This window comes from Aythya ferina, assembly GCF_964211825.1.
Source record: "Aythya ferina genome assembly, chromosome: 1".
Taxonomy (NCBI): Eukaryota; Metazoa; Chordata; class Aves; order Anseriformes; family Anatidae; genus Aythya; species Aythya ferina.
This window is the reverse complement of record NC_140296.1, coordinates 2,682,253-2,707,650: the sequence shown is the minus strand read 5'-3', so window position 1 is coordinate 2,707,650 and position 25,398 is coordinate 2,682,253. Positions and strand designations below refer to the sequence as shown.

Sequence of the window (25,398 nt, the reverse complement as noted above, 5' to 3'; positions counted from 1 at the left end):
AAGGAACAGCCACTGCTGCCATTTACCGAATTCTTCCCAAAGGGGCCACAGTACTTCCTTTCCCGACCTTCTGGCAGATCTTTTCCCCTCTTTCATAAAGCAAATTTCTCTCTTGTCGCGTTGCAAATCTGCTTCTCTGATGGTGACCATTTCAGGCCTTCTGTAATAACAACATATTACAGTGATCTCTTTGTACCTCCATAGTTCCCTTTTTTCACATCTGGGGTGAGCTTCAGTCTGAATTCAGCTCTCATCCCAACTCAAAGGTGGTTTTCTTTGCTGCTCCTGGTTTATCTGTACTGGTAAGAGGCAGGTGCATTAATTTAGGCTTCCATCTCCTTTACAGACACCCAAGACCTCTACGCAGGGCTAGCAGATGTGGTGCAGGACTTACTAGACACATGAATCCTCCTCAAGGGACAGCCAGGGCCAGGTGGGACAACCCAAAGCCTCTGCAGCCTCATTGGCACCTGTGATTAGAGCTGCTCCCAATGGTCTGGTCTCTCTCCAAGACCTGGAGCATTCCCCATTCTCCCAAAGCTCAGGCTGTGAAGCCTGCCTCACCCTGCCTGCTTATTTTGCTGCTCAGCTTGTACTGTGCTGGAGTATTTATCATTCTTACTCTATTAGTGGCGAACTGCTTTGGCCTCTTGCCTGATTTGCATTTCAGCCTGTTCCTGAGAGTTGCTGATAGTTTTTTGGGGATAAGTTTTCACAGGTTTCTGGAGCCAAGAGCTAGGGGTTGGACTCATCTCACCCATCCCTGTGCTTATACAGTCCAGATGTCTGCATCCGAGCTCAGTGCCTGGGTTCCCCCTGTATCCAGTGCAGAAAAAAGGGCTCTTCCAGGGCTTACCATCTTATCCTGCTGTAGCTCTCTGATGAACATCAGCTAATTACACCCTAGGACCTCTTAATTTCCATGGGCTAAAGAAGGATTCTGGAGGAATAGCGTGAAGGCCACACTATGGAGGTTTGCAGTCCCAAGACTGTCCCAAGCCTCCTGATTCTCTGCCTTCAAAGATGTGATATGCCTGAGCTCCCTGAACACCCAAGAAATCACCAACATATTTTGTCATTCACCACCAGGTCAAGTCCAGCACCAATTCACATCTACAATAGGGTGAGGTGCCTTCTGGAGGTGCCCCCCTCCATGCAGGCAATGTTGTCCCTGGTGAGCAAGGGACAGAGATGAACAACAGGGCAAAATTTCCGACAATTAGATCCTCAACTTTCTTTTTTTCCCTTGAAATTCCCTGGCCCAAACTTCTGCTCTCTGTATATTTAATAGACCTCTTTAAATATATGTATGATGTATAAGTTTACATTGCTAGCAGAGTGGTGGTTTCCCTTCCAAGTTTGCCACTGATTATCTAGTGCCAGAAATGCCAGATTCCAGCCGCCTGGGAATTTGTCAGCGCAGCCCTGCTCGGCACTAGCAAGGGTTTGAGCTTTTCCTCACTCAAGAAGGAGTTGGGGTTAGCAGTTATGTGCAGCCCGGGGAGAGCTCCAACATACACAGCAGCTGGTTCAAGACAACCTTGAGGGAGTCGGTGGAACATAGATGTGTTTTCCTGAAAGCTGGAGATCAGAGCTAATATCCCCAATCTTGGTTAGGGCTCATTTTTAGCTCCATTTCCATCTCATTTAACTTCTGAAGGACGGGGATGTTACAGCAATAAAGTGAAATATGCCCAGAAATGTGTCTGCTAGTATGCCAAACTAACCAAGATGGCTTAGGATGAAAACGAAAGGCAACACATTTAACAAGGAGAGAAGGAAATATGTGTTAAGGCAGTTGTGTTGCCAGGATCATATGCCAGTTACTGATGCAGCCAGCTCGAAAGTTGTTTTATGGGAACGAATAACATTTATGACTGCCCTAAGCAGGTCATAAAGATACAAAGAGAGTTACACACCAGGCTTCTGCTGATCTCCCTGGGTGCTTGGGGAAGAAAAGCACAGAATAGTCCGATGCATGGCACCACTATTTATTTATTTATTTATTTATTTTAACCTGGAGTGTGAAATGTTGGCAATTGCACCCTAGGAGAACCAGTGGAGTCTATGTGGTATCAATGGTTTCTTCAATGGTAATATGCCTACTGCTTTTAGTAGATCCCTTCTTAGTTTTAATCGTGATAGTCTCATTGCACATATTTGCATTGCATTTCTGCACAAAATCTTTGGAGACTAGAGAAACAGACTTATCTAAATATAACAGCAGTGGAATTGGTGGAGGCCCTTGGTGGTAACTCTAAGGGAAAGCATCTGTTTTGCAAACTTGGTGGCTTTCCCCTAGGCCTTGCAGAGGATTTTCTCCATAATTAATCACATGACATTTAGCATAATCCTTAGAGAGTGTGCGAGACAGATGCTGAATGCAAAACACTGATAACACCAACCTGACTTTTTTTTTTTTATTTTTTTTTTTCTGAATACCACAGTCTTGGAAGACCCAGCTTTCTGTTATCGTGGAACTGATGGGTCATTTTTCACTCTGTTGGGAGGTCTGTCCTCTGTGTTCTTCACCAAAAAAAAACACCTTCCCACAAGGATTTACGCATTTAGTCAACTTGGCATACGCCCCAGGAGCTTTGTTCAGGCTCCTCTAGCTGACAGAGAGAAATGCACAGGTTTAGAGGGTGAATCTTCCCACCCATCTTCAACACCTACTTTAGCTGAGATAAATCACTTTAAAAAGTTGCCCACCTCCCTTACCATCTTAAACTAGGCACATAATTTGCAGGTAGCTAATATTTGGTCAGACGAATGCAGGCCAAAACATTTGCTGGGTCAGAGATACGGGATACATTAATACCCACCTGGAGATTAACTTTTTGTGGGTTTTAATGTCTTTTCTTTTTGCATGTGCTTGTCTCCTCAGAGCTCTGTCCAAGACTCCTTCAGCTTTGGCCTTGAATCAAACCCAGCACTGCAAGCAGCTCGAAGGCCTGGTGGTTTCCCAGGTGCAGCTGTGCCGCAGCAACCTGGAGCTGATGCAGACCATCATCCAGGCAGCCCGGGAAGTGATAAAGACCTGTCGTAAAACTTTCTCAGACATGCGGTGGAACTGCTCATCCATTGAGCTGGCTCCGAACTACCTGCTGGACTTAGAGAGAGGTAAACACCACTGCTGGGCTCAGCCAGGGACATGAGTGAGTAGAGTTGGCCAGCGAGTGTGTATGCGTGTTGGGGAAGGGTTGTGCTGTCGGGGGGACATGGAGGGATTGCATGGTGTGGTTGTCCTGCTCGCTGAGGACCAAATTCGTCTCTGTGCTGCCAGCTGTGCACAGGAGCTTCTGAGTCTGAGACAGCTCCCACAGCTCCTAAGGTGCATGACATCAGCCTGGTTTGCTGGTCACATTATAATCACAGAATCACAGAATGGTTTGGGTTGGAAGGGACCTTAGAAGTAATTTAATTCCAACCCCTGACATGGTCAGGGGCACCTCCCACTAGGTCAGGTTGCCCAGAGCCTCTTCCAGCTGGCCTTGGGCACTGCCAGGGCTGGGGCACCCCCAGCTCCGTCGGGCAGCCTGGGCCAGGCCCTCAGCACCCTCAGAGGGCAGAATTTCTTCCCAAGGCCTCCCCGAAGCCTCCCCCCTGCCAGGCTCCAGCCGCTGCCCCTCGTCCTGGCCCCACAGCAGAGCCGCTCCAGCCCCTGAGCATCCTCGCGGCCTCCTCCGGGCCCACTCCAGCAGCTCCGTGTCCTTGTGCTGGGCCCACAGTTGAACACAGCGCTGCAGGGGGGGCCTCCGGAGAGCAGGACCCAGGGGGACAATCCCCTCCCTCGCCACTCCTCAGGGTGCAGCTGGCCTTCTGGGCTGCAAACGCACACTGCTGGCTCATTAGGTTCACAGGGGACCCACTTATCCAGTGGGTCCCTTTGGATGGCATCCCTTTCTTCTGGGGTATCAGCTGCACCACTCAGCTTCGTGTCACTCAGCTTGGTGCCATCTACAAACTTCTAAGGGTGCACTCAATCCCACTCTCTATGTCACTGATAAAATATTAAACAGGACCTGTCCCAAGACAGACCCCTGGGGTACACCACTTGTCACTGGCCTCTGCCTGGACATAGATCCATTGACCACCACTCTCTGAGTGCAACCTTCAAGTCGACTCCTTATCTACTGAATAGTCCACCCTTCAAATCCATCTCTCTCCAGTTTGGAGATTAGGATATCATGTGGGACCATGTCAAAGGCCTTGCAGAAGTCCAGTTGGATGATGTGGGTCAGTTCTCTCGTTGACTGATGCAGTCATTCTATCATAGAAGGCCACCAGATCCATCAGGCACAATTTGCCCTTGGTGAAGCCGTGCTGGCTGTCTGGGGTCACCTCCTTGTCCTGAACGTGCCTTGACATTGTCTCCACAAGGATCTGTTCCATGATCTTTCCAGGCACAGAGGAGAGGCTCACCGGTCTGTAGTTCCCAAAACAACTGGTCCAGCAAACACTCTGTGGGCTTGAACCTGCACCAAAAGTCCAGCAAACACTCTGTGGGCTTGAACCTGCACCTGAACCACACCACATGGACAAGTTGCATGAGTCCACGTGCCTCCTTGCCCTGCTGGGACATTGTTTCACGAGTTGGAGAGCTTTTGGGGGAGATTTTCTCCAAGCCGATGATGCCATGAGTGATCTCAGCTGCAGCGAGTTGGTGTGTTTGGTGTTCTGTGGGGCAGAGATTATGCAAATCTCTTTTGGGGAGACATTTAGCCATCCCAGGAGGCTGAGTTGGAGTTCTTCTCTCTTCCAGGCACAAGGGAGTCAGCCTTTGTGTATGCCCTTTCTGCTGCTGCCATCAGTCACACCATTGCCAGAGCCTGCACCACCGGGGACCTCCCTGGCTGTTCCTGTGGTCCCATCCCAGGTGAGACACCTGGACCTGGGTATCGATGGGGAGGATGTGCAGACAACCTCAACTATGGTCTTATCATGGGGTCCAAATTTTCAGATGCTCCCATGAAGATGAAAAAATCAGGATCACAAGCCAATAAACTGATGCATCTGCACAACAGTGAAGTAGGGAGACAGGTAACAAATCCACGAGAGTTATTGTACTTGTACAACCATCTGTAGGGGTCGGTCGCTCTGTGAGGTTCAGTGTCTCTGTCAGCTAGCGAAAGGAGCAGGTTTCTCCCAGATTGCTCTGAACTCCTTTGGCCTGCTGAAGACTCTGGCTGTATAACTCATGCTGGGACTCAGGAGGCCCTGAATGCTAACAGCAGCCCTCTAGAACCGTGGGTGGGATGTCCCATTGCCACCCTATCCATAGCTGAGGATGGCTCTGGCTTGCTTACCCCAGGAGGTGTGGTGGGGATGGGTCCCGTAGTGCTCTGCCAAGGGCGTTGCACATGCAAAGTGCTGTGTAAACACAGAGGATTATCATCTGCCAGACTTGTCCAGCAGCAGCTGCCTCCCAGCCATCCCTGCAGCCAGGAGGGCTGATTTGTTCCTTTCCAAACTGCTTCGCTAGTGATTACTCCCATATCTGGCAGAAGCTGCTTTTAACAGCTTGCATCCTGTGAGTGTGCCAACGCAGGGATAACGCTTACCATGCCTGGTGCTTGGAGTGCACCAGGGAGCAAATCCCCGCCGCTGCCCTCTGAGCAGCTGGAGAAATTGGGGTGGAGGACTGTAAAGGTGAGCCCTGCACCAATCTCTGAGGCTTCAGCAGTTCCCAGCTCTGGTCCTGCCACACAGCTTGATCCTTCCAGGGCTGTTTGCTCTCAGGCGCTGAAGCAGATAAAATTTGGAGCATGCTGAGCTCGTTGGCAGCTTACTGTGTAGCTACCATGTGAATTTACCTTTGCAGAGCACAACCCTGCCTCCTCTGGGTATTTTTCTCTACCATTTCCTGCATTCCCTTTGTGTCTGTTTATTATTATTATTATTACTATTATTATTATTATTGAAATGTCTTGCATTTTCATTTTAATTGCAATGGGCAAATTTTCATTTGGGACGGTGTTGTCACGGCTGGTGGATTCACCGTTTCCTGGCAGCATTCCCTGCCATTTCCTACAGTCGTAAAATTAGAGATGTACCAAAGTAAAAAGCTTTTCTGGCCCCATGGCCAGCAGAAAGGCAGGGTGAGGGTGCTTTGAATTCATCAAAGCTTTGACATCTGTTACCCAATGCTTAAATCTGCAGGAGGCAGAAATGCATATTATATATCTATTTATGGATTGCTTTGAATTTCAGCTCCTTAAGAATTTTAGAGGGTGTAAATGCAGCCCCATGTAGATATCTCATCAAAATGCAAAGTACTCTTTGGTCTGCTGGCTGCTAAGGTGTGAAAAGCACCCGGTGGAAGCAGTCCTGGGCTGCCAGAGATCACCACGGAGCTGTGAGATTTCATTCCCCCTGCACAGTAGCTGCCCTAGCATGTGCAGAAATCAGAGCACCAGTACGTTTTTTTTATAGCAGTCTCCATTAAGAAAAAATCTTCATTAGCAAGGCTGTGAGATGTTTAGACTTAAGAGCATTTCCTAACTCCTGCCTTCCTTTTTTGCAGGTTTTAAAAGCCTCTCTTGAAATGAAATGTAAGTGCCATGGAGTTTCTGGGTCATGCTCTATCAAGACCTGTTGGAAAGGCCTTCAAGAGCTGCGAGACATTGCATTGGACCTCAAAAACAAGTATTTATCGGCCACCAAGGTTGTTCACCGGCCCATGGGCACACGCAAATACCTCGTGCCAAAGGATATTGATATCAGGCCGGTGAAAGAGACAGAGCTGATTTACCTACAGAGCTCGCCTGATTTCTGCATGAAGAACGAGAAAGTGGGGTCGCACGGGACCCAGGACAGGTGAGGGTTTCTGCAGCGGGTGCTGACTGCACTCTGCACCCCAAAGAAGGAAGGGGCAGAGGGGACCGTGTATGAATAAGAGGTAAATAACTGGGGAGGTTGCACGTGCGTGCAGGTACAGAACATCTGAATGAACAGTATGGTCCACAGATGCTCGAGGCTTTTTGTGGTGTTGCAGCCAAGACAGGGCTGTAGACATCTTTTCCATTATACTGGCAGGTACAAGATACCTTTTGAAATCCTCTCAGAAAGCCATTTGTGCAGCTCACCTCAGCAGGTGCAATGATCTAGCAGCTTCTTTTTACTTTATTGAGTCCCTCTTGCAACCACTGCTCGTGTGATGAGGTGTTACTCTACTTGAAGGCTCCCCTAAGCAAGCAAGCGTTAACCCAATTTGGACCAGTGCTTCCAGGCAGCCTTAAAAAGGCCCTGCCACCTACAAAGATTAATTTTTAGGATTTTTCTGCCACTGTCTTTTAAAAATCCTGGTATTTTTGTCTCGTGTTTATGCATAGGTATATCTTCATCCCATTAGCATTGGTGATTTAAGGTATACCCATGGGCACCATGCTGTCCCTTCTACAGGACGCGGACGTGCGTGTGTCTTCCCATCATCTGTTTAATTCCCTCTTTGACAAATCAATTCCACTGGTGGGCAGCATACCTTCTGATGGCCAAATAGTTGTGTTTCCAGCATTCTGCAGAATTTCCAGGATTTTTGTTAAGTGCATGCAACAGCTGGATTTCAAGATGGCTTAATGTTGCTATCTGCTTTCTTGACTTCCTTCAGATAGTTCCCTTAATTCTTCTTTGTTCTTTGTGGTGCTTCGTGGTGCAGTCTCAGGCAGTCACATTGCAAGGTGCATGCACTTCCTCTTTTTTGGGGTGTCTTCATTTTAATTCTTATTGGACACAGTGGTCTTTCCATCGTGTATTGAGAAGTTAAGTGGAGAGAAGATTTTTACTGTCACAGAAGTGAAATAAATCATCTAAATGCACAAAAGAGACATCCTTTTGGGATACTTTTCTTTCAAGCAATGTTTGGTGAATGGTTTTTAGACGATACCCTTTGGCAATGGCCAAATTTAATCTGGAACCACAATTCTATAGACAATAAATTAACACTTATCTGGTGAAGCCAACCTGGTGAAGGTGACAGTTGAGTGAGGCAGCTTATGGGAAGTGTGTCCTTTTTCTCCTCTGATGTTTGGTGACAGTCAGAGCTTTGTATCCTCCACCAGGACTGCAGGCAATGGCTGGACTGCCGTACAATAGCTCGTTCATTCCCAGGCCAATGGTGGAGCAGTAATTAGCAGCAAAGATGTTTATGAGTCACTGAGGACTGTAGGGCACTGCATGTGCCGAGATTGTTTTCTGAAGGAAAATGCCATATAAGTGGAAGTGGTGTTTTTGTGGATTTGCATGGGTTTTGACAAATTCGTGTCTTGAAAAAGGCCTCTTTGTTGGGACACGCTGTTTCGCAACGAAAAAAATTGGGGAGGTTATTTGGAAATTGGTTTTATAGGAATCACGTGAAATCAACAGGTTGTGTCAAAAACAAACTGAATTCATTAGAGATCTGCCAAATGAAACATTTTCCATGAGCTGAAATCCTTTTAGAGGGGAGGGAGGCGTTACTTCCTATTCATCTAATTTCGTTTTACAGCAGATTTTGCCTTTTTATTCCAACTAGTGATGAAAAATATGTCAAGATCTTGAATGTGTTTTTTTTTTTTTTTTTCTTTTTTTATTGGGGATAGGAAAATGTGTATTGCAGGCATCTGTTTATCCTGAGCTGGGCGACAGCAGTGATTGTGAGCTTTCCAGGCAAGGGTCCAGGGGAAGTGAGATTGAGTGAGGATTTAGAGGAGTGAGATATTAAGGCAGGAGGGGATGACGTTCAGAAGGAACCTGTCAAGAAATACTCCTTACTCTTGGATGTGCAAGATGATGATGAAGCAGGGGAGGAGGGCGTGATAGACCTGTGTTGAGCTGTAGGTCTCTCTCAGGCCAAGCTGTAAGGTCATGTGTAGTTACATGCATTTTCAGTGCAGTTGAGAAGATGCCTGGTGTCTCAAAATTGGCAAGTGTAACACAAGCCACAGCAGCCCTTTGTTTTAGAGGAAAGAAGTATAAAACCTTCACAATTAGAAATTAGAGGAAAGAAGTATAAAACCTCCACAATGTGTCGGGTTTATTCTTCCTCCTCCTTTTCCCATAGAAGCCTTTTTTTCCCTCTACATTTTTTTCTCTCACGGCGAGGGCATTTGATGTATTTTAAACGCAGTGGCTCTGTTCCAGCTGTAGATAGTGGCTAATGACAGGGACAAGGAGCAAGAACACAAACAGGCTGCTGTGGGAGAGGGCAGAAAAAAAAGAAAAGCATGGCTTATGTTTACCCTAAAAGATGTAAAACACTCACATGGAAATAGCCCAAAGATGTTTTTTATTTTATAAGCCAAGTCCCGGAGGTGTCTTAAGATTTTATCCTTGTGCACATCAAAATTTTTTGGGGGGAAATCCTGCTGTTTCCTACTGGGCAAATTTTTAAGGTCTTTTACAGCAAACATAATCAAAAAGGGATTTTAGTGGTGGCCCCTCTGTTTGTTTTCTCTCTTCTCTTCTATTCTTCCACCACCTGCCTGTTCCCTCTTTGACCTCTTTTTGGTCATGAGCACGGGTTTGGGGATTCCTTGTAGGGTGCCGTGGTGCAGAGCTGTCTCACTGTGCTCCAGGAGACCTCAGCTTGGGCAGAGGTTCCCATTGGAGAGGGACACTTTTTCAGAGACTGTAGTGATAGGACAAGGCACAACGGCTTTAAACTAAAAGAGGGTGGATTTAGATTAGATGTTAGGAGGAAATTCTGCCCTCTGAGGGCACTGAGGCCCTGGTCCAGGCTGCCCAGAGGAGCTGGGGGTGCTCCAGCCCTGGCAGTGCCCAAGGCCAAGCTGTTTGGGACTTGGGGCAGCCTGGGTTGGGGGGAGATATCCCTAACCATGGCAGGGGAGTTGGAATAAGATGGGCTTTAAAGTCCCTTCCAACCCAAACCACTCCCTGATTCCGTGATTTTATGATTCTACGATTAACAACCCATTTCCCTGTTACTGGATTTAAAACATTCAGATTCCTGCATGTTCATTACACAATGTGAGTTGTTTCATATCACACGGAGACAAATTCCTTTCTGTTCTCCCTCTCCCCCAGGTCTGGTGCTTGCTAGGAGCACGCTGGAAGCAGGACAAGGGTTGATGGCTTAGTTGCAACACCTTGGACATATTGGGTTTCCACGTATGCTGTAGGGAACAATCCTGCACTGGCAGGTGGGTGGAAGGGATAATCTAATCAGTTGCTTCCATCTCTGTAATTATCCCTCACATGGCTCAGGCATATTGTGCGTTTCTCAGGCAGGAAAGGGAATCAAGTAACTTTATAGTGCAACCGCGTGAAAATCCACTCAGAAAACGTGAGCCCAATTACTCAAAATCCTTTCAGGGCTCTTCACTTCACTTCTTTTCAAAGCCTTATTCAGAATGAGCCTGAAGTGTTTTCTAAGACATCCCAGCCTCTCTTAATTCCATGTTGAAATTAGAAATGGTTTGGGAATCTGCATGCCTCCAAGCAGTTGGGGTGTATCCAGATTTCAAAGCCAGGGAGCTGAACCCAAACCTGTGATTTGAAGCCTCACAACTCTTTGAAGTGCTCAAAATCTGATTAAGGAGCTGGGTTTTGCAACTTGTGTCCAAGGCTCCTGCAAACAGGCTTGCTGCAACCCGCACTGATTGTAGCCAAACTCCGTGTGTTTGTTTGCCACCATTACGCTTTCGTAGCGAATAAAAATCATCTGGAGACAAATCTAAAGAAGCTGATCCGTGGAGCAGCATGTGGATTGTATGACTTTCAATCCAAGTCAACCACGGGGAAATGCATATCCTGTATATATTCCTGTTTCAGAGTCTTCTTGGAAGAAAACACCCTATAACTCATCTTTTAACAAGGTAGTTCAGTTTCTCCTGCCTGAAGAATTTGTTATCAGCTTCAAGCAGAAGATAAATAATAGTAGATTATAAAAATGGGACCTCTTTTGTGAGAAAAGAAGCAAAAGTATTAACCTTCTTTATCAGTAGGGTGCAACGTGTCGTATTTCAAAGGCTGTTTAAGGTCCCATAAGGAATCCAAGGCAAGGGAAACTCTGCCATGCATACAAAAGTCTCCAGCCCCCGAGGCCTTGCAGAGATTACTGAGCTGTTTATTACTGATCTTTCCCAGAGCAGCCTTGGAGCCCAGCGAATGCGGCTCCCTCCTTGCTGAAGATGGGAAGGAGCTCTCTTAATGCTGCAGAAATCAGGCTGCGATGTTGTGCTGAAGCTAGGTTGCTCAGCCACCACTCCTTAGCTGACTCTGGCCATGAATGTGGCCATCCTTTGGTGGTTGCTCCTTGCTTATGTCTTGGCTCTTTTATTTCTGCAATACAAAATATTTGGTCTTAACTCTCTCCTGAGGTGTCTCATGCTGATTTGTTTTGTTGGATAGGAACATGCATGGAATTAACTGAACGTGCTGCTTGGAGGTGACTCATTTAGCTGCAAGGAGTTAGTGGCTGGTGGCTACCTCTTTGCCATTTTGGTGGTCCAGACATCCAGGCTGCTTAAATGCTATGAAGAAAGGACCCAATGTTATTCAATGTTCAATGACAGCCCTTTGTTTTAACCCCATTAGTGTCCAGTCACTCTGCTTTTCATCTGCCTGAGTGCATTGTATTGTGTTACTATGTGGGCAATGAAATTTCTTAGCAGAAGCATCCACACTTATAGGGAGACGAGTGGTAGTTATGGGTAGACAACATCATTTGGTGTTTTTTTTTTAGGTCCTCCTTAAGTTTCCATCGCTCAGTGAGAGCACAAGGAACAATATGCTGAGCTTTGACTTTGAGTTCGTTATAATTTGTGTGATGGTTAAGTAACTTTTGGAACTGATGTGCTGCCTTTTGTTCATGGGACTCAACAAATAGCAAAAAAAAATAGCAACAAAAAAATCCTCTGTGAGTGTTCCAGAAGTTTAAACCAAAGAAAAGTCAGAAAAATAGCTCCTTTCTGTTCCTTCCACCTGCCATTCCCACCTTCCCAAGGTAACGTGTTTGTAATTGGCACCAATTTCAGTGGTTGGGCCAGCTGTACTTTCTTGGGCTTTTTCTCATTTAAGCCCCAGGGAAGTTTGAATCCTTCCTGCTTTGAGAGACCTGAATTTGACCTGAAATCATTTGTAAATAATGAGCATTCTGGTGGTTAAATATAATTTCATATAGTAAAATTGCAGTGGATAGTGAATTTGGGGGGGGGGGGGGGGGGGGCGGAAAGCCAGCTCTCCTAAACATATTTAGTCCCTCTGCCTCAAACTAGTGTTGAGTTAGAGGACATCAGGGCTGGGAATGACTCCACAGAGCCCGATCATTTTAGCAGTGAGACTGAACTGAGAATACCTGGCCCGTTACTGAAGGTGTTTATCTACTCTCTAAAAAACAGCTTCTGGAACAACCCGTTCCAGAGTTTTACTGTCCTTAGGGCTAAATTTGTCTTAACCTGATTTTTTTTTTTATTATTATTTTTTATTTTTCCAAATCCAACCAGTCATTTCTTGTCCTCTTTCCTCTGCGTATAAAGAACATTTGTTCTCTCCTTTTTGCAATAATCTTTTGTAGATGGGGAGTCAGCTCTTACTTCTCTAAGCCAGTTCCTTCAACCTTTTCTGCTTTCTGAACTGCTCCTCTGACTCTCCTGGGAAGGTTCCCACATTTATCTGGACCTTTCTCAAAGTGTGTTGCTTGCTTTGCATTTTAATCCACCCTCACAAAACGCTCTCGGTTCCTTTTGCCCCAGCATTATCCACAGGCTTGTAAGCTTGCTCTCTATTCTTTAATGAAAATACAGGCTGGTTCCAGGATCTCCCTTGACATCTCCTTGCTGACATGAAGTATTGATAACTCTCTTTTGTACAGTTGTTCAGTGTCAGTCTCCAGATATTCCTTGTGGATGAGAAAGCAATTTAAAAGTAGTTAAGATCCTGCCCTCGAAATCGTACATGAAATGGTGCACTTTGATGTATTTTTAGCAATGCCCATTGTTTTACATGCTTCCTGGGGGACTCAAATTATTTTTCTTTCCTTTATGTACTGCTGTGCAGCATGACATTACCGGAGCAAAGGGCACTAGAGAGACGACGAGGAACTTGATCTAAAAGAGAGAAAAGAAAGTATTTCTTTACACAGCAGTAGTGTCTTCTGGGACTTGTGGCTGCTGGAGTTCATGGAGACAGGTGGTTTCCCTGCGGTCAGAAAGGGATGAGACAAACCCATGGCCAACATGCCCACAGGGGGATCCTCTGAGGTCAAACAGGAATGTCTCTTCTGTCATCCCTAACGCAACAGCCCAGATGCTGGTGGAGTACGAGGGGGAAGACTGCAGAAAGTGGCCAGATTTGTGTTTTCCTCTCTAAATAGCATCTCCCACAGCCATTGCAGAGTGCTGGGCCAGGCAGGACATTTCTTAGGTCCTTGTAAGCAGCTCCCACATCTCACTTTTGCAAGGCCCTAAAAGATCTGAAAACACAATCCTAAACAGGATGGTAGAAGGTGGATGGTTTGCAGGTAGAGGACTCACTGATCTTGCTTTTGACTAGAAAATCTCGCTCGAGTTCTCCTAGCACATGGCTTGGGTGGTTTTAAGGAGAGCTTGAGCAAGCTGCCATTCACTTTGTGCTCCTGCCTGCTGTACTTAGATTTCCAGCTGAAATTCCTCCTGCAGCTCACTGCAGAACAAAGCAGCAAACCTCCTCCCCCCTCTGCAAGAGAGAAAAATGGGTATTTTAAAATGTAAATCCCCCTGGAGGTAACAGTGAGATGGCTTAGAGATGTGAGACGGGGAAGACTCTTAGAGGTGCCAAGATGTCCTTGCCCATCTGTGTCACAGACCACCCCCGTGATGAGGCTGTTGGGGCTCAGGGAGTGATGCACGGCAGTGTTTTCACAAAGAGGGCTGGAAGGGGGAGTTTTGGACAAGCAGATTGAGCAGGATTTGTCCAGTCAGCAGGGCTGACCTCCTCCCTTCTTGCTTGAAGAAGGACAAAGCACCGTGGCAACGTGAAAGCCTGTTCCTGAGCCAGGACCTTGGCTGGGATTGTGGCCGAAGCATCGTTTTTCACCGGTCTTCCAAGTGCTGCTAGAGGTTACGGTGTTGTGTTAAGATGCAATCGCCTGTGTTCATGTTTTCTCTCCGAGACTCGGGAGGAGGGCATTTCTCCGAGTTGCTGGAATTGTGCTGGACCAGGCCCAAAACAAATGAGACTGAACTTAACCCATCAGCAGGGAGCCTGCTGAGATCGCAGCCATGGGCTCTGAAAGCAGATGCTTGGGGGCAGCTTCTGTGGGTAAACTCTGGTCTTCGGGCTCCTTTGTCTTTCCTCACTTGCTTTTTGTATGGCTAGTTACAGCTGAGAAGCTGACTTTGTTTCAGTTTGTTTTTTAAAAAAAGAAAGAAAATTAAGATAATTCACCCGCGACTATAATTTAAAACAGAGAACAATATGCCTGGTTAGTGGCATTGTCAGAAAAGTTTTCTAGAAACACATTTAGGTTCGGGATAGAGTCAAAAGCTTTGCTTTGGCTCCTTACTCCTTCTTCCTTCCAAAATGTCACTGTTCCTTGATCTCAAACTGAGGGAAACTTGGAGATTTGGGGCAAGATTTTGTTCTTTTCCTATATTTCAGGCTAAAAGGGATGGACACAGCTATGGGAAAGCCCATCTAGGTCTTTCCCCCCCCCCTAAAACCACAGGAGTTGGGTGCAAGGAAAGGGTGATTCCTTGAACCCAGGCAACAGGTGGAAGGGCTTTGCTCTCTAAACGGGATAAATTTGACTCTCTGGTGGTGAACTGGAGCCAGAGTGCCACCATGTCCCTTTCCCTGGCCATTTTAATGATTTTTTTTTTGCACAAGGGGGCAGGGACACACTGCACACCCAGCCCTGTGCTCCTGCAGATTCCCAGTCCTCACCAGGGGAACCTCCATGCAGCAACTTTTCCAGCCACCGGTAAAGCTGAGTAAGGTTGTCAAATTCCCTCCCCTCTTCTAATGTCACCATCCCTATATTTGAACCTTTGCTCTGAATATTTAATGCATTTACAAATACATTTATGAGGAGTCATTCAGAGGTTTCCTGGCAGAGGGGCCCCGGCCCCCAGGGCAGTAACAACGCCTTTGGTTCAGCATTAGGCAAACACACTTGGTGTGGTTGCAGACTTTGCCTTCGGTAGAGGCTTTCAAAGGTTTGTAAATATTTACACACACTCCCGAATGAAGGGGAGAAGGGGGGGAGCCTTTAAAAACTGAACCTGGGGAGGAATGCAAGTCAGAAATAACAAACAGGAGGCCCGCCTGAGTCAGAAATAAATAAGAGAAGAACAAGAACAAAATCCCAACACCTCATTAATCCCATAACTTCTCCTAAAGCATTACCTCATGAGGAATTCCTATAAATCTCATGGATTTGTTTTCATCTATTAATGGAGTGCTCAGCTCATGCCTCCCAATTTCTCCTTTCCCTGCCCCAAATTTGCCTTAAACTGTTTCCGTCCAAAATAGCCAGGCAGGATGAGATTTAGGAGAAATGTCAGCAATCTCCCTGCAATCTTCAAATTGCCTTTCTTGCAGCAATGTCAAGTCTCCATCAAGTTCACAGGCTCACCGTGTTGGGTGCATAATGAGATCTTTTACCCTAAAGCATTAGTGTCCAGCCAGGCATCTGACCAAACATGAACGCTTTCACCCTTGCTTATCTTTACAGCCCCTGGAGAAATGGCATCTCCAGGGTGTTGGTCATTTCATCCAAAAGTCAATGCTTGTTGTGCTTTCACATCTACCAGCTTGGAGTATTTTAGGAGTGTGACAGCTGATCTTTGAGGTTGGCTGAGGATCCAGCTCTTCAGCCCCTTCCGAGGCTTCTCCATGCTGGCGATCAAGGAAAAAGATTCCCCAGTTTGTGGGTTATTTCCAAAAACCTCAAGCCAGCTGCTTGCAAGCATTTGAAGCAAGGAAACCCCACACAATGCCCGACTTATCCCGACGAGCCTGGCTTTAATTAAAAGCAGAAGCAAAACAAGCAGTGAAAGGCCGTGTGATATTTGGCGACTTGTCATCCTGCTCTGCGCTCCCGCTGTGCTGCCTGCTCCTGGGTCAGGGCTCGGGGTAGGACAGGACCAGCTCCCCGGCTGCTTCTGCTGGGCTGGGACACACTCGGAGGGAAAAATGCAGAGTCCTGGCCCTGCTAGGATCGGTTGTAATTTCCCTGAGAGGTTCAGGGCTGAATAATGGCTGTAGGAGTCTGCTCAGGAGCTTTCCCTGCCTGGGATCATTGGCACGGAGCCTGTGCAAATACTCTCTGACTGCAGGGTTCGTCCCCTATGATTTTCAGGTTAGGTCGTGCTGGACAAACACTGGTGTTTGTTCTTTAGGGCATCATCTTACCCCAGCTCCTTTCAGACAGCCTCAGAGCCTGCCTGGGGATATGCTTTGCTAGGGACGATGAGTTTATGTTGTGGTGAAGGTATCACGATAGCTTTGCTTCTTGGCCTGTGTGGGAGCCAGTTGCAGCCCACCTCGGATGACAGGCAGCCTGAATCCTTTTAAGCCCGAACTGAGGGGCAGAAGTGGAATTTAATGTTATTTTGGGTGTCAGAGCAGGTGATCACAGAACCACAGAGTATTTTAGGTTGGAAGGGACATCTGGAGGTCATTAGGCCCAAACCTCCTGCCCAAACGGGACTTTATGGTCATAGAAACAGAACCACAGAATGGTTTGGGTTGGAAGGGACATTAAGGATCATCTAATTTCAACGTCCTACTATGGTCAGGAACACCTCCCACTAGGTCCCATCCCATCCAACTGGAGCTCTTCTCAGCCCTAAGCAGGTTGCCCAGAAAAATGCAAGTGCAACCCTGGTTTTCCACCACACTGCCTTCACCCAGCACCTCACACCACCACAGACACTGCCCCATCCTTGGTTGGGAAAGCCCTGCTGGCATTTACAACAGCTCACCACCTTTCCTTTCTTGCAGGCAATGCAACAAGACCTCCAACGGGAGTGACAGCTGTGACCTGATGTGCTGCGGCAGAGGCTACAACCCCTACATGGACAAAGTGGTGGAGCGGTGCCACTGCAAATACCACTGGTGCTGCTACGTGACCTGTAAAAAGTGCGAGAGGACTGTCGAGAGATATGTGTGCAAGTGAAAGCCCCTCGCTCTGCCCGGGAGCTGAGACGCCAGCGGCACCCCAGCACTATTCAGAGAAGAGAAAACATTTCCCCGACTAGATGTCGTTCATCTTGTAAAGACATGGACTTGAAGACAGATGGTAGGAGGGCAAAAAAAAAAAAAAGCAAAAAAAAAAAAAGCAAAAAAAAAAAAAAGCAATCATGCCACATGAGACCCTTAAAAATGTAAAAAACTGAAGGCTTTTCCCCACCAATAAAATGCTCTCTGAGAAGACAAAAACTCATTTGGGATGGTATCTTCTTCCAAAATATTTCCTGTGGTTGCCAATTATGTCCAGCCATCAAGTGCCTTAATATTTTGAGAAGCAAAATTAGAAACTTTCACTTGGGGAAGAAAAGCAATACCTGCCTGAAAATAACCAAGGCTCACACCTGCTTGTGCCTTCTCACAGAGATACCGAGTCTGCCTTAGGACCATCCCAGAAGCAAAAACACTACAACTGTCCAGCAATAACTGCATTTGTTGCCAAAGACTTAATTTTTAGCGCGGAAGCATCCACTCAGGATGGTAAAGGTGGAAAGATTTCAGGTCCATGCCCTGAAATGACTAACCCATTTTAACCTTTCTTTTAAGCAGGTCTGTGACTTCCCAGTTACTGCTACAGGAAAAGCTGTCCCTGAGTTGTCTGGGCTGGATGGGGCTTCACACTCAGCCATGGAAAATAAAAACAGCTATGGGATACCAGAGACAGCGAGAGTAGGGCACGCTGAGAAGGATTTAATGGGGTCCTTGGGTTGCAGTGGGTCCATTAGGATAAAGTACAAAAGTGAAGTGAAAATACAGTGGAAAAAAAATAAGAAGAAAGCTCCTGCTCTCTTTCTGTCTTGCCCTTTGGCAACTCACATTTGTTCTGCCACACTGGTCCTTAGGGAAAGGTGCCACTGCCTCTCTCCTCCTAGCAAAACTATTGACCCAACCCCAAAAAACACAGAGACCAGAGCAGATCCAGTCCTGGCACACAGATGTGCAGGGTAGCAGCTATTCCCTGCAGAAAGGAGTGGGAACACATTAGTCCTTCGCATGGCCCTGCCCTGGCGCAGAGAAAACCACTATGGGTGGCTGTACATATTTTCTTTTGTATGCAGACATACAGAAATATTTATAAGATATATCTTGCGCTTTCCTCTACTCTTCTTCCTACGTAAATATATCTATATACTATAAACAAGCCTTAACAATAGTATGAAATAAATGCTGAAGTTACTGGTGCATCAGCAGAATGTTAGCTTATTATGTTTCACTCAAGGACATTGTTTCCTACTTGGAAAGCAAACCCCAGTCTCCCTCCCAAGGACAGGAGAAGAGCAAAGCTTGAGGCACTCGCTGGCGTGCAATCGATAAGTTCCTGTATTCCCTGTTTCCCCAGCCTCTTTATTTTGAGCAGAATTAGCCAAGATACAGTCAAGATAATGAAATGGAGCACTTGGAGGAAGGACGAGTCACCGTTCTTGTTCCTTTTTTTTTGTTGTTCATTGGTTAAATATCCCAGTGCCCTCAGGGAGTGCAGTCACAAACATGACTGATGCTTCTCATGGGTGGCTTGTTTCTCACTCCTGAGTGCAGAGAGATGCTGTGCAGTGGAGGTTTTAGCTCAAGTTCAGTTGCTTCACCTCTCTTTTTTTTTGCTACGGGCATTCACCTCTGTGTCCCTGTTAGGAAAAGGGACACTGGAGAGGGATGTCCGCTCCAGAAGAAGGCCGTGAAGTCCTTCAAATCATTTTTGGGGAGCCTGCTCTGCAATCAAAGTCATGTAAGCAGCCAGCAAATCACTCCTACACAAATGTGGGGACAGTGGCACTTCCCTAGAGGGAAACACTCTTCTCCTTTTCTTCCCAACCAGCCACTCTCTAGGAGCCAACCACTTCTGACTTGCCTCTGACAGCACCGGGGAGCTAGCAGAAAATAGCATGGTGGACTGTAGAGCAAAATTAGAGATGTTTCATTCTCTAGCATTGCGTGCTATTGCAAAATTAGAGATATTTTGTTCTCCTCAGCTACTTTGCTTTGCTGTAATGGGTTTGGTCTCCTCCCTGCCTTTCCCTCCCCCAGCCCCGAGGAGGCAAAAAGAGGCCTTTGGTACTTTGTCAGTGGTTTGTGTTATTGTCACCCCATAAAAGCTGGTGGGCTGAAATGTCTCTGCAGCACGGTGTGATGAGCGGTTGGGTGTCTTTAGGCTGACATGCAGACAGGTTGGTGGCACGGGTCCCACTGCTCTCCAAAGCCAGAATTTGGCTTTGTTTGATATTATAAAGACAAAGTCAGCTTTCATTCTTTTAAGGAATTTTCTTTTTTTAATTCCAGTTTCTGACGAAGCCAAGGGATGTTCTGACTGAAGGAAAACTTGAGCATTTCAATTCTGTGCTGTAATGACTTTTTCTTGCTCCCTTGCTGATGTCTTGAGTCTTTGGGCTTGGCGCAAAAAATAGTGAGATGGAAGAAATGCTCCATATGCACATTGTTTTCAGCTGCATTTCACTCCTCCAGTGTCAGGCCCTTGTTCCTCAGCTGCTTTTCCCATGTCAGGCGAAATCTTATCTTTGCAGAACGAGAGAAGATGTGAGTAAGCCTACCAGGCATCTGCAGGTCCTCAGACCCCAAGGTGGGAAGTGACCTCTAGATGTTGAATTGAAATGGCTGCAGTGCTTGGAGGATTGTGGTTCGGTGCATCCAGCCTCAAAATCTCTTCTTGCTCCTCCTGAAATCCTTCACAACTGGCTTCATCTGTGCTTTGCTTCTTTGAGTCACTGAGGCCCCAGCTCATGTCCTAGGCTGTTGATGTATGAATCAACGCTGCTACGCTCCTTTTGCCATAACTCCCAAAATCCAGAAGCCTTTTTCTTCTCTGCAGTGGCTGCACCCTGACCAGCACCCCTTGTTGCACAGCCCTGTTTCATCCCACAAATTAGGACCATTGAGTTCCTGGTGCTCTGGGTGCTTTTCTCCTGGCATCAGCATCAAAGTGCAGAGAGAGGTTTGCCCAGAGAAGCTGTGGGTGCTCCATCCCTGGCAGTGCCCAAGGCCAGCCTGGATGGGGTTTTGAGCAACCTGGTGTAATGGGAAATGTCCCTGCCCATGGCAGGGGGTTGGAGTTAGGTGATCTTTGAGGTCCCTTCCAACCCAAACCATTCTGTGATTCTATGAAAGAGGCCAGAAGGGAGAAGTGCTCTTGCTTGCAATTGCAATGCTCAGTGTGATGAGAGTCAGAAATGCAGCTGCCAATTAATTCTCTGTGCATGCATGGCCTGAAAGAACATTTGCCACAAACCAAATTTGCAGGTTTTTGCAAGGAAAATGTATTCCTAACAGCAGAGCAACACCTCACATACCAACCCTGTTGTAGACTTCAAGACTTCGCTCCAAAACACAAAGGTCTTTCATCTTCTGAATGAAATGGCTTTAATTAATGTGACTGTATCTGTAGGGTGATGCTACAGTTCCCTCTCTCCTAACATGCCCTGCTAGGTCCTAGCAGCTGGCATAATTTGGCTTAGCTCTACATCCTACTATACAGCTTTGTTACATTAGCTGGGAAAATACAGCTCATATATTCCCATAAACATTTCCCATAAACCATTTCAAAATATTGCAATTTTACCCTTGAGGGAAAAAAGAGCAGCTATCTTGAAAAGTATTATGTTGGTGGCTTTGTAGCATTTATTCATTCAGAAAAAAAAAAAAAAGAATTTCAAAAAATCCGTGGTTTAATAAAACAGCTTGTACTTAATGCTATTTCCAAATCTGAGGATTTAAACCTTGCACGCATCCAGCTGGCTTTATACTTTTTGATGAATTTCCCCCATCCTCACCCCCTTCCAGCTTTATATCATTTAGGTTGCTCCCAAAGGTAGGCAAACGACATTCATTATAGAAGACTCCCATCCAATTTTTATTTTTTTTTTTATATTTTGGTCTGCAAAATGGAAAGTATCTTCATCATGCTCATGCAGGCACCCTGTGAGTGTTTCATGTGCAGCTACAAAAGCCCTTGGTGAGGGGAGCGGGAGGGGAAAGGAGGCACAAATCGGAATACAATTAATTGTGCCTTTGTCAGGAAAGAGATATTAGAGTCCTCAAGGGACCATGGCTGCTTTCTGCTAGAAAACAGAACCATGAGCATCCTCTCAGTGAGCCACGCATGCAGTGCCTACCCCAGGTACCAGCCTGGGGAAGATGCTGGGAGGATGCTCTGGAGGTACAAGGGGATGAGGGTAGCAGGAGGAAAGCTCAGCCCTGGGCTTTTCCTTCTCCTGCACTTCATTTGCAAACAGATTCCTGATGGGATCACTCCAGGAATCAAACAGAATCCAAGCAGGAAGCAGTGAAGCCATCTCTCATGGTCTGGAGTCATTTTTTCTCTCCCAAACCAAAATCCTAGCCAGTCCTTCTCCTTACCATGCACTCTACAACCTTGTCCTTGACTCCCTCATCCCACCACAAAGGATTTGCCTTCCCCGTGTGGAAACACCATCATTTTGTCCCCAAGAGCAGACTGGACCCAGACTTTGTGCTCCTCATGTGGGAGACAGAGCAGAAAACAAGACTTGGGAGAGGGGGGAAAGAACAGGAAACTTGAAATCCACCTGAGATTAATGACTTTAACATGCACAACATGTTTTGTTTTGCTTTGTTTTCCCCTCAGGAGCAGTTTCATCAGTCAGATGGAGTTTGATTAAATATATTCAGCAGAGCTATGGTTTATTCATCTAGAACAAAAGTTACCCCCTGTTCAGGGACGCAGCATTCGCTTTGTTTCCTAATTATAAAAGCAACAATAATAATAAAAAATAATAACAATGGTATGCATTGTGGATCGTTATTTTGTTGTTTGTTTGTTTTTGTTAAAAGTGAAAATGTGCTTTTGTCTGCCTTGTAAATATGAAATGAGTTATTTTAAAGATCATGTCTGTGTTATGTGGAGTTGTTTTTTGTTTTGTTTTGTTTTTTACTCCTTTAAGTGGAATTTTTTCAAGGTTTTCACCAGAACCACATGGCCTGGAAATGTCTCCTAAAAAAATAATTAAAAAAAAGCAGAAGAGGGTGTCACACAATCGAACGACACCAGAAGCTGGGGCAGGAGGGGAAATGTTGGAAACACCACATCCCCTCTGCACGTGGGGATGAACCTGGTGCAAGAAATCTGCTGTGGGTCGCTCTGCACGGAGAATATGCCCATCCACACCACGCAGCCACAACCCAAACGGGGACTGCTCACCCTCTCCGAGCTAAACACGTGTGTAAGTGCTCCTCTGGACCAGGGCCAAAGCGCTGAAAACCTTGGGAGGACTGAAGGGCGGTTATCGATACCTCAGATCTCTCTAAGTGGTAACTGCTGACAAACACAGGCTTTTTGAAACGGAGAGGCACGTTTCTTTCTGATTTTCTAGGGTTAACGCCGGGCCCCAAATTCACCCGGTCTGGGATCGGAGCTGTGGCATTGCTTGGTGGTGATGGACGATGAAGCTGGGCTGAAGCAAAGGTGGGAGGTGAAAATAAAAGCAGGTGAAATCAGGTAGGGGTCTATGCCATCTCCACGGGTCTGAGTCGAGGCAGAAAAAGCTGGAAGGGAAGGGGAAAAATAAACCATCGGAAAAGCTTTGTAGCTGTGGGAACAATGTGGGGACATCAGCGAGGGATGAAGTGAGAGCCACTTGTCTCCCCCATTTCTTGCCAACTCTCCCAACCCCATTTTTGTCTTAATCTGGGGGCTCTGGGAGTGTGTGGCAGCTCTGCTTCACCCTCCCCAAGCATCAGCTGCTTTCTCTAAATTTATGTGGAATTTCATAGGAAAGGGAGGTTTCCCCGTTCTTCCCCTCTGTCTTACCCTAAATTTTCAAGCTGTTTAGGCTGAGCTCTATAAAATGGATGATTGTAAAAATCACTAATGGCAGCAACTGCACCAACAAAGAAAACCAACTGGTGGGCAGAGCTCAAGGCAGATTCTTCCCGGCTCTGGCAGGCTGATCGTGCAAAGACCCAAACCCTGCTTTTCTGTGAGCAGACTCTGCAAGCATGCACCACCTGCAGCTCCTTTCCACTCCACTACCTGTTCGATACGCAATTAACTTTACAAAGTGCTGCACGTGTCAACCAGGGCCGAGGTCAGGCAAGAAAACCGTTTCCTTTTCGAAACTCCAGATAGACCAAATGCTCTGTCCGGGGCTGCTCTCCTCATCTGGTTTGGACAGATTAAAATACCACCTCCCTGCTCACCTCTGCAGGTGCTTCCTTCCTTGCTGCAGGCAGTGGGTGAGCACAGGCTGGAAATATCCTTGCACTGAAAAAGCAAAAAAAAAAAAAAAAAACAACACCAAAAACCTGCATATCCACACTTGAGGAGCAGCCCTTGGTGTGACGTAAAAGCGTCAACCTGACAGCTGCAAAGAATTGCTTGATTTAAGGCAGTCACAGCTCCCCAGCTCGCCCTGACCTCCATGCATAACTCTTCCTCTGCTGAACGCAGGGCTCCCCTTGGCAGCCTGCAGGGAAGCATCTGGTGCCTTTTGAGGCTCTGCAGAGGACTGCAGGAGGGACCTTGGCCCCACAGAAGACCCCTGTCCACCTAGGTTGGAAGGGCAAAACCCAGGGGACACCCCAGGGTATTTCATATAGCTCCAGCGTTCATGCAATTGGATTACATCTGTGCATCTGTGGATACTCAGGCACACTTTCTTCCCTCCATAGCACTGGTCCCAAGGGCTCTGACAGGCCCATCATGGACTAACAAGCTGGGTGACACTCCAAAATGAGCTCTGCAAAGCCATCTGTAAGCTGATCCTGCCTGGCACAGGCCAGCTCAGACCTCACAGGATCCCCAAGTAGCTGATGCTTGCAGGCAGCTCCAGGTCCCTGTGGTGCCAGCCCTACTCCAGCAGGGCCACCCCGAGCAGGGGGCCCAGTCCCACATCCAGGCAACTTTTGGAGACCTGGTCCTTACAGCCCCAAATCATCAAGATGGGCTTCTGAGTTAAAAAAGGGCTTCAGTGCAAAGTCCCGGGTTCTTGAAAGCTCTTCACCTCCTCTGACAGCACCCAGATTTCTGAGTAAACCACCCCCAGATCCTGGGAAGTCAGATGAGATTTATCCTTATCTGGATGCTCAGCATAGAGATCCTTCTGTTCTGATGTTTGGTCTTGATATGAACCAAGCAAATAAGATGTTAAGCCTAGCTGGACTATTAGAACCAGAGCATGACCCTAAATAGCTGCTGTGCCCAGGATGATTGCAGCTGACATCTGTTATTTTACATAAATTGCTTAAATACACTTCTAAATAAAACAACAAAACACAGTGGGTGATATCAAGTACTGTAAACATCTAAATGTGGCTGGTTAGATTCACTTTTTCCTCTTCTCTCCATTAGAGGGAACATTTTCGTCTCGGGACTTGCAGATAATTCCGAGATAACCAAAGAAGTTAATTCTCCTGGAGTTTACTAAGAAAAACAAACCATCCAAGCACCCTGTCCACTTTGTGGTTGCAACCAAATGTCAGACTCGAGTCCCCTGAACTTGACCCATATTGTTAATTGCTCTGGTACAAAGCATAATTTTTTTCCCCAGCCATTAAAGAGGCTATTCCCGATAATAAAATGTAAACAGAGAAACTTCAAAGAACAAAATGAATGCCATACAGTAACTGTGTTTTACTGGATTGCTGGTAGAGGATTTCTCCTTGAAAAATATTTTCCATTACTCTATGTGGTCTGGTGAACAGCTTAAGTGCCCTGGCTTACCTTTAGGAGACTTAGATAAGCCGAGAGATCTCCCTGCATAGAAATACACTGATCCTCTTCTCAATTTCATCCTTTTCTCCTTAAAATGATCCTGGTCAGTCTAATGAGATTGACCTTGTTTCTTGTTGCTTATATCCTGCTAATGCTTTTGAAAGCTTCTCTCAATGGTGTGTATATTGGATGAAGCACAGGAGAATAGGGGAATCACAGAGAATAAATTGAAATACTCTGAAGCCAAAAATCCTGCACACAGGGGCTGGCACTTCAAAATGCCTTTCAGGCACCTACGTTCAGTAGTGAGACTTGAGTGTCCGAGTGACTGATATCTTTCTGTGCCTTTTTATTCTTTTTTCAGCCCAGAACAGCTGTTTATTCCCAACTTTACAACTGACGTAAATGTATAATTAGGGTAGATGTAAATGAATGGGTCCAGGAATTCACCACAATTTTTCTTTAACAACAATCCCACCCTCTCCTGGCACAACAAAAGAGATCTCAAATCTCCTCCAAGCTTTCCTTCTTGC

At 46.4% G+C, this 25,398-nt stretch overlaps 1 protein-coding gene across 3 annotated transcripts in view; it reads left to right on the top strand.

Moving 5' to 3' along the window:
* WNT11 (Wnt family member 11) overlaps window positions 1-22,042 on the top strand; it is a 31,757-nt gene extending 9,715 nt beyond the window's left edge. For 2 of the 3 annotated variants that reach the window (XM_084494892.1, XM_084494893.1), the window contains exons 3-7: window positions 2,888-3,123; window positions 4,766-4,879; window positions 4,964-5,043; window positions 6,527-6,819; window positions 16,924-22,042. In XM_084494892.1, the coding sequence (XP_084351018.1) occupies window positions 2,888-3,123; window positions 4,766-4,879; window positions 4,964-5,043; window positions 6,527-6,819; window positions 16,924-17,098 (898 nt within the window). In that variant the 3' untranslated portion in view covers window positions 17,099-22,042. Of the gene's footprint in view, window positions 1-2,887; window positions 3,124-4,765; window positions 5,044-6,526; window positions 6,820-16,923 lie in introns of all 3 variants that reach the window. The other variant, XM_084494891.1, reaches the window with a different exon arrangement.
* The last annotated feature ends 3,356 nt before the right edge of the window (window positions 22,043-25,398 follow it).